This window comes from Silene latifolia, chromosome X (genome assembly GCF_048544455.1).
Source record: "Silene latifolia isolate original U9 population chromosome X, ASM4854445v1, whole genome shotgun sequence".
In the NCBI taxonomy this organism is placed as follows: domain Eukaryota; kingdom Viridiplantae; phylum Streptophyta; class Magnoliopsida; order Caryophyllales; family Caryophyllaceae; genus Silene; species Silene latifolia.
In genome coordinates, this window is record NC_133537.1 from 87,374,229 (window position 1) to 87,390,365 (window position 16,137).

Consider the following 16,137-nt stretch of genomic DNA (forward strand, 5'->3'; position numbering starts at 1 on the left):
ATGGTTCAACAAGAAGTGTCCTGCGAGAGATGTGGGATAGATGGCCACACTACGGCCAAATGTATGAGTACTATTGAGCAAGTTCATGCTTTCCAATCTTTCAAGCAAGGTACACCATATTCTAATCTTTCAAGTTCCTCAACAAGGTACCTATGTTATCCCTCCAAACCGTGGTAATCAACCACAAGGAGGTTATCAAAGGCCAAATCAAGGAGGTTTTCAACAATTTCAACCTCCTCCTCAAGCTCCAAGTAATGAAGTGTCGGAGTAAAAATCTCTATTGCAACAAACTTTGATGATGCAACAAAAGCAAACGGCTCAAATCTCCGAACTTATGGCTCATAACAAGATGTTGGATACTCAAGTTGCTCAAATGGCGGCTCAAAATCCTTCAAAACAGTCCGTCCTTCCTCCTCAAGGTAAACAAGCTCATGAGCATGTAAATGCTATTTCTTTGAGGAGCGGTATTACTTATAAGAGTCCGGATATACCCACTAATGAAGATGAGGTTCCTTATATGCATACTAAGGGATTGGGCAATTTAGAGCTTAGTGATGACGAAAAAGAAGCTGACGAAGTTGAAACACGAGCTGAAGACAAAAAAAGAAAAAGACGAAAAAGACGAACCTGCTAAGGTTCCTCGATCGAGTCACCCTAGGCTCGATCGAGGAACTTCCGTGCTCGATCGAGTCCTACCAAGGCTCGATCGAGGATCCTTCCTGGCAGCTGACGGTGTTTCGAAAGTTGATAATAAAGCCAAGCAAGCCGAGCCCATTACCATAGCACTACCTTTTCCGCATCGTCAGCAAAAGTCTAAGCTGGACAAGCAGTTTGGAAGGTTTATGGAGGTAGTGAAAAATCTTCAAGTGACTGTGCCATTTACTGAATTGGTAACTCAAGTGCCGGCTTATGCTAAGTTCTTAAAGGAAATTTCGTCAAAGAAGCGGTCTTTTGATGAAGTGGAGACTGTCGCGTTCACTCAAGAATGCTACGCCGCGTTGCAAGCCAATTCTCCACCTAAGCTTAAGGATCCAGGGAGTTTTTCTATTCCTTGTACTATAGGCCTTTTATCTATTGACAATGCTTTTTGTGATTTAGGAGCGAGCGTTAGTGTCATGCCGTATAAAATTTGCAAGCAATTAAACATGACTAAGCTTAAATGTACTAACATGACTATTCAACCTGGTCGATGTGTGTCTATTAAGCACCCTATGGGTATTTTAGAGGATGTGCCAGTTAAGATAGGAAAATTTTTCATTCCAGTCGACTTTGTAGGGATAGATATAGCTGAAGATTCTCGTGTTCCTATTATTCTAGGACGGCCATTCTTGCATACTGCAGGGGCGATTATAGATGTTAGACATGGGAGTCTTACGTTCAACATTGGAGAGGATACTATCACTTTTGGTCTTGACAAAGCATCACGTCCTCCTAATTTAAAAGCTTCTTGTCATATGATTAATGTCCTTGATCCTACTTTTGATGATTGCCTTGCTTTTTGTTTTGACAGGAATCCACCTGACGCCCCTGCTGATGCGTCATATTTATGGAGCAAGGAAGTGGATGAAATAGAGAGATTGATATATGGAGATGAACCTCCTGAGGTGGTTTACAGCTGTGATGAGAATGTTGACATTGAAGCTGAGTTGGATGCTTTAGAGGCAGAAATATTCAAAGAGAAGCCAACTAAAGCCTTTGATGAAGCTTCTATGATGGAAGAAGTGCCTTATCTCTCACCAAGTGAAGATGACATGAAGAATGATGAACATTATTCATATTTTATATTAGACTTTGAGTTTGATGAGCCAGGACATTTTTCATTGTTTTTATTCTTTGCTTGGACTTTTTATTGGTGCTACTTATGCTTGTGTTTAGCACATGCACTACTTTTTGATTTACTGTTACGAGCTTTAACTTGTATTGATTATGATTCGTGTGCGGATTTATTTTAAATGCAGGAAGTTGCTCGTCCAGATGGTTCCTTGATCGAGTAAGACGAGGCTCGATCGAGTAACCACGCTTTTGGGTTTATTTCATAGCCAGACGATGATTGGAATTGCGCGGTTGATTATTTTCCCTTATTTTTACAGCTGGTTTGGGGGGAATTCTAAGCACTTACCCGGTATTCTCTTCCCTTGTACCTTCTTTAATTGTATTATCTATTTCTTTTCCACTCCTTTTGTTAGTTGTGTCCTTTAGGTTGCTGGATTTGTGTGTGATTGCTATGCTGTATGCGTTACAATGGGGACACTGTGACATTTAGGTTTGGCGGAGAAGTTTATTTATGTTTTGTGATTTATTTCTGTTGTGTGCTTTTATATCAAAAATACATAAAAATTAAAAAATTTCAAAATACAAAAACATGTTTTATTTATTTATTTTAGGTCGAGTCTTGGTGAATTTAATAACTATGATGTTAAATTGCATTGTTTTTGCATTTGAATCCCAAATAGTTGTCCATGTACATTGTTTTGACTCGTTAGCCATGAAAACAAAGCTCATAATTCAAGTCTTAACCATATTGACATGCCTTATATTGATTAGATTTGACACATTTACGTTGGTAAACTACTTAAATTCTGAGGTCTATAGAGCTTCCTAGGCCAGGAACATCAATAAACTGGTCTCATTGTCAATTAGGCTTGAGTGTGGTTTCTCCTTGTGGAATGTGTAATATCAAATTGCATAAGTGTGACATTGATTTCTTGATACTTCTATTGCTTTCATTTGACTAAGTACATGTGGATAGGCGTTCTTACCGTTCAAATAAGCCTTGCATTACCTTTTGTTAGCCCGTTTGAACCCTTGTAGCCAATATTAATTACATCCTATGAGCTACAATCCAAGAATTTGCCTACCTTTTCGGGACAGTCGCAGTTGCTTGTTTATGATGGTTATTTTGCTATTATGGTTGGGTTGGGACTTATTTTTGTCATGTGGGTATAGAAAAATACTTTTAGCGATTGTGTTGTATCCTTGTGTGGGAAAAGAAAAATATGAAGCGAAAAAAAAAAAAAAAGACAGAAAAAGAAAGAAAAAATCGAAAAATAGAAAAAGAAAAGAAAAGAAAAGAGATTGCTTCATATGGTTTTGTCAAGGATCAAAAGGATGGTTGTTAGAGTCTAATGCATAGTTGGAGAGTAATTTATTAGCTCTCATATGTTGTAAAGTTGAGATCATTTCTCTAAGTTGGGTTCATTTATCATCAAAGATTTGGTTTTTGTTTTGGTTAGCGCTGCGACTACCGTCTTAGCTCCGCATATCCATAACGTGCTTAGGCACAAACCACTTTTATTACTTTAACCCATTTGCCACCCTTATTGTCCTTGATACATGTACTTTTGTCTACATATGATGATTGCATATTAGTTGGGGAAATCCCTATCACATTAGATTGCATGCATGTTTCATAAGTCGAGTGAGTGTTTCTACTTCTTTCTATCTTCACATATAACTCACCCTATATACATATGACTGCATGAGTGACATCCGCGAGAATCCAACTAATTTGTCTTGCAAGATCGAAAGGTATTTGGCATTTGTCTATAGTATGGTGTCTTGAGACTTGAGCTATGTTTTCTATTTCCCGTACCTTTGAATTTGTTTTATTGGTACACTTTAGTCATTACTTTGATACAAGATATGGATAGCTTGGGATTTGTATGTGCATCAACATTAGCTCTGAGTTGTTTATTTGCCATTTGTATGATTGCCTTTTGTATTGTGTGTTGCTTTGCTTAAGGACAAGCAAAAAGATGGTTTGGGGGAGTTTGATGAGTCATAATTATATACATATTTATGCCTCCCCTTAATTGCTTTTGATAAGATTTTCGTGCTAGTTTATAGCATTTACATGCCTTTTAAGTTAGAATGTCGATACTTCCGCCTTTTGATGTTTGATGCTGGAATGATGCATTTGAGGATCAAAGGAATTAAATAAGCATCGCGGAGTGGGCATGAAGGGATACACGAAGCATGGCACGAGAATCCATAAGAATGAAGGAAGAGAAGTTAAGAAGAAAACACGAAGAAAAGAGCTTCTTATTACAAGTGCCTACTTTGAAGAGCCATATCTGTAGTTCTACAACAGATTTTCAAGAAATTCCAATTGGAGGTGAAATCTTATCTTCTTAGCTTTCCAACGCCGCAAAAATGGCTTGTTTCTGACAGGTAACGAAGAAATGGCGGTCATTTGAAGTTCAGTGCGCGTAGCAGAAAATTGGTGCCTCGATCGAGTCAACCTTGGCTCGATCGAGGAACTTCATGCTCGATCGAGTCACTCTCGACTCGATCGAGGAACCAACCTAATCAATAAACTTTGCAATGTCGAGAGTTGGGTGTTCTTGAACTTTGGTGCCTCGATCGAGCCAGGCCTGGCTCGATCGAGGAAGTGGTTCCTCGATCGAGTCCACCTTGGCTCAATCGAGGAACCTTCCAGTTTTATAATTCCCACGACTTTCCTAAAGTCGGTTATGTATTGTTATAAATACAAAAACTCGTACCCTAGGTTATTTATGCTTTATTTTACATTGGTTTAATATAGATACCTTAGAAAACTCTCTCAAATACTTAGTTTAGTTTATTTATTGTTCTTACTTCCGGATCTAGCTATTTACGGTATTGTTCTTAATCTTTCCTTTATTATTAATCATTTATTTCATTGTTCATCTTTTATGCTTGCAATCATGTTTCTTATTATTGTTATTGTTGTTCTTATTTCTATTATGCGTAGCTAAATCTCTTATCTAGGGTGAAAGGGGATCTAGGTTGTTAGAAAAGGGGTTACTTATGAATTGATTGTTAAATTGCTTTCTATTGTTGTTCAATTATCGTATTACTTCTAATTAGTTGATTACTGATCAAAATTGATTAATTAGTCTTGCATAAACTAGGATTATCACCGACCGGGTTAAGACTAGTATAGGCCACGATAATTGAATTAGACCAACTTAATGATAGCGATCGCATGTTAAGTTAGATCTAAAAAGACATGTTAGAATCGACCGATCATATGACTTTCGACAATATAAATTGCTCAATCAATGAATTAAATTCTACCCTTTGATGACTACCTAGTGAACCCAAATCCCTAGACTCTTTAATATTATTGTTTATCATCTTTATTTAAATTGCTATTAGTTGTTTAGAAATCAAACTCAATCAAACCCCATTAAATTGTTACCTTTAAGACAGATTTAAATATCAACAAACTAGATAATCACCGCCTCCCTGTGGATTCGACCCTAACTTACCACTAGCTATTTTGTTAATAGGATTTGACCCTAACTAATAGGATTTATTTTGATTAAGGGAAACGACTGAAAATAACCTTATCATCCTTGAAAACAAAAGGAAATAAACTAATTTCCATGTCCAACTAGGAAATTAAAAGAGTTCTAAAACAACAAGTTCAAAATACAATAAAACGATGACTATCAAAATAAAGGCCAAGCTTCCATAGGTCTTCTACTATGGGCGGCTACTCTAGCTTCCCTTGAAGAGCCTCCTTAGGCTTGCTTGTCTTTGCCTTTGTCTTTGCTCGGATGCCCTTAAAAAAGTTAAAAACGGGTAAGAATCACAACTTGTATCCAAATACCAAAGTTGAGATTGAAATTAAAAACATAAATGATAGGGAGAATTTTATTTATTACCTACTGGAATAATCTTTCCAGCTTTGATATCTCCAAGATACTTTGGGCAATTCCTCTTCCAATGTCCTATGCCATTACAATAATGGCATTTGTCTTCGGAAGTAGCACCCCTTTTAGAAGAGCTTTTCTCAATTGCTTTTCGTTTTCCCTTTAAGGGAGTAGGTTTCTTGCTCTTACTAGTACTCCTCTTAAATTTCCCTTTGCTTTTGTTATTAATTACGAGCACATCCTTGGTTGAGCTAACATTAAGACCCATATCTCTCTCGGCTTGCACAAGCAATTTGTGCAATTCATGGAGAGAAGTCTTCATATTTTGCATATTGTAGTTTACCCTAAACTGCACATATGCTTTGACTTTGTTCAAGGAATGTAAAACTCGGTCTATAATGAGTTGTTCGGGAATGTCAACGCCTTAGATCTTAAGAGTTTCAACAAGCTCAATCAATTTGAGCACATGAGGGCTAACCTTTTGGCCCTCTTTGATGTTGATTTCGAAAAATGCGGAGGCCGCCTCATATTGGATTATCCTAGGACCTTGCGAAATCATGGTCACAAGCTTGGTGTAGATCTCATAGGCCGTGCTCATCTTAATAGCACTCCTTTGGAGATCGGGCTCCATAGAGAAAATCAAGACGTTCTTGATAGCGGCCGACTCTTTTAGGTAGGCCTCATAGGCCTCCCTTACGGTGGCGGTTTACCTAGTAGTAGGTGTGGTGGGAGCGTCTTCGGTAAGGTAACGAAGCTTGTCGTCACCTTCCACGGCTAAACGGAGTTACGCATCCCTATCGGCGAAGTTAGAACCATTCTTTTCAAGTTTACATCGATCCATAAAAGATCGGAGCCAAGAAGCATTGGGGAGTGGTGGAGCGTTTGTGCTAGTTGATGCGGATGAAATTGGAGTTGACATTGCAAACCTAATCAAATTGACTACAAAATAGAAAACGAAGGAATTATAAACATTTATCGTTTTAAAAAAACTTGTAAATATTTTAAAAGAAGTTTTAGCATTTATATAGTGACCTTTACCCAACTATAATAAATGATTCCGAGACCCAAAATACATATTAACTTGGATGTGAGCCAACGGGCCCTCTACAGCTTTACTAACATAACTTGGTGGGTTAACTCTCTTAACCGATTCTACAATTAGAACTCTCGGTCGATGATTTTACATTAAATTCATCTTTAGCCCGAACCTATAGCGGCTACGGTCGCAAAATACCTTCGTTGAGATCAACCAAAATTTCGAAGTGTAATAACTACTTATTACCCCACTTACCCAACGTCAATAGAAGCACCCCGAAAAATCGTATTGTACCCTTTATGAAATTACGATTCATGGGATCCTACTATTTGGTAAGGCTAAGTCTCAATCTTTTAAAAGTAAAGCTCTTGTCAATTTATTATCTATCAATTTTAAGTGAGCTAAAATTCGAATTATCGATAATTATAATTGACACGATCGAAGACTCGATATGATATGCATGTGTTGTTATGGCGATTTGGCAATGCATGCAACATATTAAAAGAAATGTAAAGCAAGTAATAAATTCCTAGTATGGCCTTCCTAAAATAGAAAATCAAATAATCTATTACAAATTCGAAAACCAACTCCTTTGGTCCCTTGAATCTTCAAGTTGCACACCTCCCAATAACACCGTCTTTGTCGGAACACCTTTCCGAATGGCGCTTGAAGAAACTCCGGAATTACAAATAATAATAAAAATCCATAACTATTCCTATTATACATTTGTAATATGAAAAAAAACTAATAAAAATAAAAGTGATACGAGATCACATTAAATTACATCCGAATCAATATCCCCTTATATTACGGGTAGTATCGATTTAAAAAACTAAGGCCATACTAAGATAAAATTACATAATTCAAAATTACATAAAACAAATATGTCATTCAACAATGAAATATGCAGCATTATAATATGTGTCTATCATGTCAAATTATGTGCCAAACCGCCCTATTTAACTTATATCGATTATATAACCCGGTTTTATGGAAATTCACGACTTTTAACTTATCAAAATCGTAAATTAATACTAAAATCTAATTTTAGTCCAAGTTAATTATCCTAACACTCTTAAGGCTCAAAAATTAGTCATTACTCAGTTTTTGACAATAATTCAACTTGATATAATTTTATGCTCATTTTGACCCTAAAATCATAATATTTATGAAATAAATCCAAATTAAATTACAATAATTTCAAAATTTGAATTTTAAATTTTTGAACATTCTGGAATATATCCATGACACTCATAATGTCAAACATCATGGTTAAAATTTTTGAATTTGTTTCGAGAAAAAGTAGACGCGATTCATCGGTTTTATCAAATAAAACATCTAAAGCATACAAAAATTGATCTAATCAATTTTACAACTTTAGATTTGATAAGTGGGATATAAATATAACCTAAAAAGCATAAAAACAAAGTAGGATCAAAAAAAGATGAAGAGATAGAGAGAGAAAATCCCTAAAACCCTAAAAATCATAAACCCTAAACAAAGAAAAATCCCTAAAAATGTCGATTGATTGTTCTAATGTCGAACAATTTCCCCCTCTAGTCTCTGTTTTAACAAAATCAAACACAAATACAAGCAATAATGTTGGTGTGCAGGCTTCTGCGGGGGCTTCTGACCCTAATGTTGTGATTGGGGTTCCTGCAAGTGGTGATGCTCGCAAAACTAAGAGTGTGAATCAGGAAGTTGGTGTTCAACCTTATGATCTGGAGGAGATTCATTCGGAGGAACAGGATTGGGTGGTGCAACGTCGCCGTAAAGGTAAAGAGCAGCTGACAGTTATAGAGGAAGAACCGGCTGAATTACTTCGTTTTACTGCAGAAGATGTGAAAGATGAACTTGAGTACTGGCAAAACTCAGTTTATTGTTTCATACTGGGTGCTAATCCTCCTGTCGAGGTGGTAGATGGTTTTATCAGAAGAATCTGGGCTCAACATTCGATTGATAAGGTGTCCTTCCTCCCAAACGGGGTTTTCCTGGTAAGATTCTCTTCCAAAGCTGCTAAAGATAGAGTCTTGCAACAAGGACATTTCCTTTTCGACAATAAACCCCTTATTGTTCGACCATGGAGTCCTGAAGTAGAATTAGTTAAAGAGGATGTTAAAGAGGTGCCAGTATGGGTTAGGCTTGTACATTTACCACTTAAATTTTGGGGTAGATGTCTTCCTAAGATTGCTGGTTTGTTGGGAAAATTTGTTCACTGTGATGCTGCAACTAAGGAAAAGACTAGACTTGGGTTTGCTCGGGTCATGGTGGAGGTTCCTTTTGGCAGACCTATTCCTGAAAAGGTTCAGTTTTTGGATGAAGATGGTCTTGTGGTGTCTGTCAAGATTGAGTTTGAGTGGAAACCTGTACTTTGTAAGCATTGTCATGGTGTTGGTCATGAATCTTCAAAGTGCAGGAAAGTCAAGCACCCACAAGGTCCAAAAGAGATGGGGGTTAAGGAAGCAAAGAAACAGTGGAGACCAAAACCTCAGCAAAGGATGCAGGGCCCTGCTGTTCCAGTAGTGGTACCAGCCCCTAAGCCTGTGTCTCCAGCTGCTGATATTGTTACTCCCTTTGAAAAGCTTAACCAATTCCAAGTGTCTTGGTCTAGGAATGGACAATATCATATGGTGAACACACCTGCCAGGAAGATTATTCGCTTTAGCAGACAAGAGTTGTTGGATAAAGGTCAAGGCTCGGGGAATACTAACCTCCTGGAGTCCCTTAATACTGCAACTCCTACTGTGGGCATTGGTGTAATTGGTAGTGTATTACCTCCCCCTGGGGGTAATGCATAATTTTGGATTCTGGAACATTAGGGGATTGAACAGCCAGACTAAGCAAAACAATATTAAGTGGTTCTTGCATCATCACCAAGTTGGGCTGTTTGGTCTCCTTGAGACAAAGGTAAAACCTTTGTCTCTAAATAGTGTTAGAAATAATCTCTGTTCTAATTGGTGCCTATCTACTAATACAAGTTATCACAAAGGAGGTAGAATATGGGCATTGTGGCAACCTTCTATGTTTAGTGTTCAGTTTTTGGATTATTGTTCTCAAGCTATTCATTTGGAGGTTAAAGATTTAAGCACTGGGTATAAGTTTTATGTTACCATGGTCTATGCTTTTAATGATGTTGTTGAAAGGAAGGCCTTATGGTCAAAGTTGGGTGCTTATAATAGGAATATTAAGGGGCCCTGGGTGGTGTGTGGTGATTTTAACACTGTTTTGGCTCCTTCTGAAAGGTTGGGTGGGAATACTACTTTTGAGGAAATGGATGATTTTCAACAGTGTGTGTCTGAATGTGGGCTTACTGATTGTGTTGCCATAGGTTCTTTATTTACTTGGAGAAACAAGCAAGAACCTTCCTCGAGGGTTTTTAGCAGGCTTGATAGAATGTTGGTCAATGATGAGTGGTTGAAAGATAATAGCAATGCCTATGCCCATTTTTATACTGAGGGTGTGTTTGATCATACCCCTTGTGTAGTTCAGGAGCATAGCAATCTGACTAAACCAAGAAGATGTTTCAAGTATTATAACATGTGGAGTCATGCTGAGGAGTTTACTGATTGTGTGAAGCAGGCCTGGAGTAAACAATGGTCTGGCACACTTATGTTTGATCTGGTTAAAAAGCTGAAGTCCTTAAAATGGCCCCTGAAACAGTTAAACAAGGAGAATTTCAATGACATTGTGAACAATACTGCTAGGGCTAAGATGAATCTTGATTACATTCAGGGTAAGCTTAGGGGGGATCCTCTCAATCCTGAACTTATAAATCAGGAGATTGAAGCTGCTAGTAGTGTTAGATTTTTAGAGGTTGCTTGTTCTGAGTTTCTCCTGCAAAAATCTAAAGCTACCTGGGTGGACAAAGGGGATGATAACACAAGATATTTTCATTCCATTATCAAAGGTAGGCAAGTGAGTAATAAAGTGATCAGAGTAGAGGATACTCATGGGCATATGTGTGATGAGCCTAGTCTTATCCAGGATGCTTTCCTGGAATTTTATGTCAATCTTTTGGGTACTTCTGAAGATGTTACTTCTGTTAATCAAAATGTGGTCAGGTTGGGGACAATGTGTACCAGTGAGCATAAAACTATTCTCATGTCCCCAGTGACTGATGCTGAAATTAAAAAGGCATTATTCTCTATTCCTAGTTATAAGGCTGCTGGGCCTTATGGCAATTCTAGTGCCTTTTTTAAGGATGCTTGGGACATAGTGGGAGAGTCTGTGTGTAGTGCCATCAAGGATTTCTTTCTTACTGGAAAGCTTTTGAAGCAGGTTAATCATACTCTCATTTCTTTGATCCCTAAGTGTGCAATGCCTCAGAATGTGACCCAGTTTAGGCCTATATCATGTTGTAACATTGTCTATAAGGTCATCTCTAAATTGCTTTGTAATAGACTGAGGTTCTGCCTGATATCATAAGTGCTAACCAAGGAGGGTTTGTTAAGAATAGGAGCATTGTGGAGAACATTTTGATTTGCCAGGATATTGTAAGATTATATAATAGGAAGTCTGTGTCTCCTAGGTTCCTTCTTAAGGTTGATCTGAAGAAGGCCTATGACTCTGTCAGTTGGAGCTACCTGGAACAGATGCTACTTGCCTTAGATTTTCCTGCACCTTTTATTGCTCTTGTAATGGAGTGTGTGACAACTGCCAGCTACTCTCTTGTTTTGAATGGGGATATCTTTGGTTTTTTCAAGGGGAAGAAAGGGCTCAGACAAGGAGACCCATTATCCCCTTTGCTCTTCACCATTGCTATGGAATATTTAAGTAGGGTGCTGGCTTATGTTACTGATAACCTCAAGTTTAAGTATCACCCCATGTGTGGCAAGTTAAAGTTAATCCACTTAATGTTTGCGGACGACTTGTTATTATTTAGTAAAGGGGATGTGGGGTCTATGATGGTACTGTTGAGATCTTTTGCTACCTTCTCTAGAGCTTCTGGTTTGCATATGAGCCCGTCCAAAACCAATGCTTACTCTAATGGAGTTCCAGGATGGGTTAAGGAGGATATTTTGTTAGTTTCAGGAGTTCAGGAAGGTCAGATTCCCTTCAGGTATCTTGGAGTGCCAATTACTGCTGGGAGACTTTCAAAGCAACAGTGTCAAATCCTTGTGGAGAAATTAACCAGTAAGATTATGAGCTTTGGGAATAGGCATTTGTCCTATTCTGGGAGGTTAGTGCTAGTCAATGCTGTGTTAGCCTCAGTTTATTCTTATTGGATGAATATTTTTGTCATTCCTAAAGGGGTTTTGAATAGATTGAATAGCATTTGTAGGAACTTTCTTTGGGATGGAAAGGTGGAGCATATGAGGGTTCCTCTTGTTAGTTGGGATAAAGTGTGCTCACCTAAAGATGAAGGAGGATTGGGTATTAAGAACGATCTGGTTTGGAATATCGTCAACGTGGGGAAACTTGTTTGGTGGATTTATTTTAATCCTGATAAAGTTTGGGTTAAGTGGGTCAACCAGATTTATTTAAAGAACCGAGCTTGGCATGATTATGTTCCCAGTGGTGATGTCAGTTGGGGATGGAAGAATGTTTGCAAGGTCAGAGATCAGATGAGTTCAGGGTATGGGCAGGGACAGTGGTTGCTGGATCCTAGGGGGTATACAGTTCGGAGTGGCTATGAGTTGCTAAGGCCTAAATTTCATCAGGTTGCTTGGCACAAGTTCATTTGGTGCTCTTGGTCTATGCCTAAACACAGATTTATTGGTTGGTTAATGAGTAGAGAAGCTCTTCAGGTGAAAACAAAGTTGTTTAACTTAGGCATTTGTCCTGATGATTTGTGTATGTTGTGTGGTAAGCAAGCAGAAACACACGTTCACTTGTTTCAGAATTGTGAGTATAGCAGATGTCTTCTGGAAGGGATGGCATCTCTATTTAACATTACTCTACCTACTGCTAATATTCTGCATTGGGTGTGGAGTCAGAAGTGGTCTAAAGTTCAGAAAGGTGTCTTCACTTGTGCTCTTATGGCTTGCTTCTATCAAATATGGATGCAGAGGAATAGAGCTCGAGTGGAGCATAGCTTGTTGAGGCCTGATCTGGTGCTTCAACAGATCAGGAAGGTTGTCAAAATGCGCATTGGTGCTTCTCATGTCAGGATTTTTAATAGTAAGGATATTCAGTGGCTTGATAGCATTGATATTTGTAAGTAGGGCTTTTGTTCTACAAATTTGGATGTATTAAATTGTGTAGGCTGTAATAGTCTTGTTGAGCTTAATGGAAATCTTACATTTCATCAAAAAAAAAAATAAATATAACCTAAAATAATTTTTTCATGCCATGTAATTTGTTTAGCTATTTTTGCTAAAATAGTCACTATTTATGTTATTTTTACTCTAAAAATTCATAAATCATGCAAAATGAATTAAGTTCATCTTAAATTTTACACACAAAGAGTAAAATGTGCATGTGATAACATATTAAAATTTCATAGTCTGTTTCGAAGTTTAACTATATTTAACCATTTTACCTCCATTTAATTCATTTTTATCTCATAAAAATCATAAATCATGCAAAAAAATCAAATTTATACGAAATTTTACATACAATAATTAAAATATGCATGTGAGGTCATATAAAAATTTCAAGGTCAGAGACTATGTTTAACTATTTTTAGCATTTTAATCACCATTTTAATCATTAAAATGTAATAAAATAACTAAAAATCATTAAAATGAGCAATAAAATACCATAAATAGTAAAAATGACATAAATACCTTTTAGGACCAGAACATACAACATGCATTAAGATTTCTTAGCTTCATCTAATAGATCACAAATTTTTAGTTTTAATTAAGTTACTAATAACTCGAAAAAACTATAAATCGATTATGCATGTAACATCCTATGCTCTGATACCAATTGTTAGGTTCAAATACCTATTATTAGACATTTCTAATAGTGATTTAATCAACATATTAAATATGTCATAGTGGATCTAGTGCATACATAACAAAAAAAAAGAATAAGGAAAGAAAAAAAAGTGCTCTTTACATTGTTGTATGGAACGAAATGGGCACAAGTAAGGTCTCCTACCTTCACTTGTTCTTGAGCTATGATAAGTATTAGTATGATCCTCCAAGACTCTATATTAGGAGCCCTCCTTTTGATTGCACCCAAGTTTTGACCCAAAATTACTACTAATGTTAACTAGATATTATGTAGTAATGTACCCTTAATTATTACTAATATTACTAATATTACTACACTAGTAATATATAACAAATATTAGTATTTGAGTGGTTTTTGAGGTTTTTGCATGTAAGGAAGAGATGAGCATCTAGAGAGAAAAAAAATGAGAAATATTGAGAACAACAATTGTTCTTCCCACACCTTGAAAGTGCCAGCCATATTACTCTTTATTGGTAATGGCATATTATGTAGAGGCAAAATCACAAGTGGTGCTTGTGTCATAAGATTTTTAGACAAAATAGAAGACTTAGGACAAGTGTCCTATCTACTCTAAAAACCGGTGCCCATACTCTATTTTGGTCCATTTTTGTCTTATAATATTTGTCCCACAAATGCTTATAAGTCTTATGTTTAATTATCTTACATAATTAAATATTAATTTGATCATACAACAATTATGTGACAAATTAATAAACATATATTCACTCAACTTATTGAGTAATATTTTACCATTATATTAACATATAACGGGTTCCATAATAGCTAGTTAGGTAAATTTACAACCTCTTGTAAATGTAAATAACTAATTACCTCTACCTCGAAATATTTATAAAACCTCAACATAATTTAGTAAATTAATATATTAATCCACTAAATCGAATCTTATTTAATTATATTACAATAAGATATAAAATCCAACTCATATAAATAAGGGATTAATTAATCCGTATCGAATACAATTAATTTACTATTTATTTGGGTCTCATCCTTTAGGTGTGACCTTAAGGGATCAACTGATCACCACCGTCAACACGACAGTAACGTCAAACTCTAGTCAGCCAATCATTACTGATTAATGTTGATCAGTTGACTATATTATTTATCATCCCTTCCGTATTCTTATTATGAGATTTAATTATGTGATCGCACTATTGTTGAGGACACATACTCCAACAACATTAGGGTCAGAAGAGAGGAATGTAGGCTCAGAATGCCTTGTGCTAGGTCAGAGATCCTCTCTTTCTGTCTCTTCTTCTCCTCAGCATGGGCTTGTTAAGCACTCAGGAAGCTCAGCTAAAGCTAGGAAAAAACAAGCTGTTAAGGGGAAAGCTAATATTAGTTCTGCTCAAGCTACTAAGACGAGCTATGATATTTTGGACAAAATTGGACTAGGTGGTACCTCAGTAGCCAGTACTCTGGTTGGACTTTCAGAAGAGAGGAATGTAGGCTCATTATGCTCTCAGCTAGGCCAGAGATCCTCCTCTTCTGTTCCTCCTTCCTCTGGACTGACTACTACAATGCATCAAGAATGTCCAGCTGGTTTGGTTACTGATCTGGTCCCTGACCCTCCTGATCATTTACTTCCATGAAGATTGCCTCTTGGAACATTCGAGGACTTAACTGTCCCATCAAACTGCAGGAAGTGAAAAGTTTTTTATTGGATAATGAAATTGATAGCTTGGGTATTCTTGAAACTAGAGTACAGTCTCGTAGAGCCTCCTCTATTGTCAAGAAGATGTTTGGCAATTGGAAAGTCCTCCACAATTATGATCATCATCATAATGGCAGAATTTGGTTTTTCTATAATCTTTCTACCATCTCTATTGTTCTTCAAGTTACCACTAGTCAGATGATTAGTTGTAAGGCTCACCATTATTGTACTAATAAGGAATTTTGTGTTATTATCATCTATGGTTATAATGATGCTTCTTCTAGGAATGACCTGTGGAATGAGCTTTATGCCTATTGTACTCCTGATCCCTGGATTGTTTTAGGGGATTTCAACATTGTCAGGTGCCCTGAAGAGAAAAAAGACCTAATCTTCCTGTTCTTCTTGAGATGCAGGAATTTAATGCTTGTCTATCTTCTTGTTTACTCGATGATTTGCCTAGTTTTGGTAGTGATTTGACTTGGTGTAGATACCTCATTTCTACACCTCCCGCCAACCACCCAGTGATGATTGGGCCGCATGTTTGGTACGCGGAACGATTTATGATAGTCCGTAGGTTTATCATCAAGTGATAGCTCAAATACTTGTTTCTACCCCTTGGTCGTCATCTACGCACCGATACGGTCGTTTTGATAGTAATTAGAGTTCATTTAGAGTCCTGGTCAAAAACCGCTTCATTTTCTAAGAAATCGTTTAAAATTCCGAGTCGGAATGTCCTAGAATATTCCGGATATTTATTCCATAAATAAATTTTATATCTTTTGGTAAAATTTATCCCATAAATCTTATTTTACGAAATAAGGAAGTAGAGATCCACCGCAATTCCCTAAAAGAAACGCGGAATTCTTTCTTCCGCAGGAGGAAACCTA

General features: G+C 36.9%; 1 protein-coding gene across 1 annotated transcript; it reads left to right on the forward strand.

Moving 5' to 3' along the window:
- Nucleotides 1-842: 842 nt before the first annotated feature.
- LOC141617793 (uncharacterized) lies at nt 843-1,986 on the forward strand. Its single transcript, XM_074434939.1, has 3 exons — nt 843-1,375; nt 1,511-1,795; nt 1,959-1,986. The coding sequence occupies exons 1-3, from the start codon at nt 843-845 to the stop codon at nt 1,984-1,986; spliced, it is 846 nt and encodes a 281-aa protein (XP_074291040.1).
- The last annotated feature ends 14,151 nt before the right edge of the window (nt 1,987-16,137 follow it).

Coding starts and splice junctions, on each gene's coding strand:
- LOC141617793 (XM_074434939.1), top strand. CDS start 843: ATGGAGGTAGTGAAAAATCTTCAAGTGACTGTGCCATTTACTGAATTG. Junction 1,376..1,510: donor GTTAGACATGGGAGTCTTAC/GTTCAACATTGG, acceptor TTGTTTTGACAG/GAATCCACCTGACGCCCCTG. Junction 1,796..1,958: donor TATTTTATATTAGACTTTGA/GTTTGATGAGCC, acceptor TTTTAAATGCAG/GAAGTTGCTCGTCCAGATGG.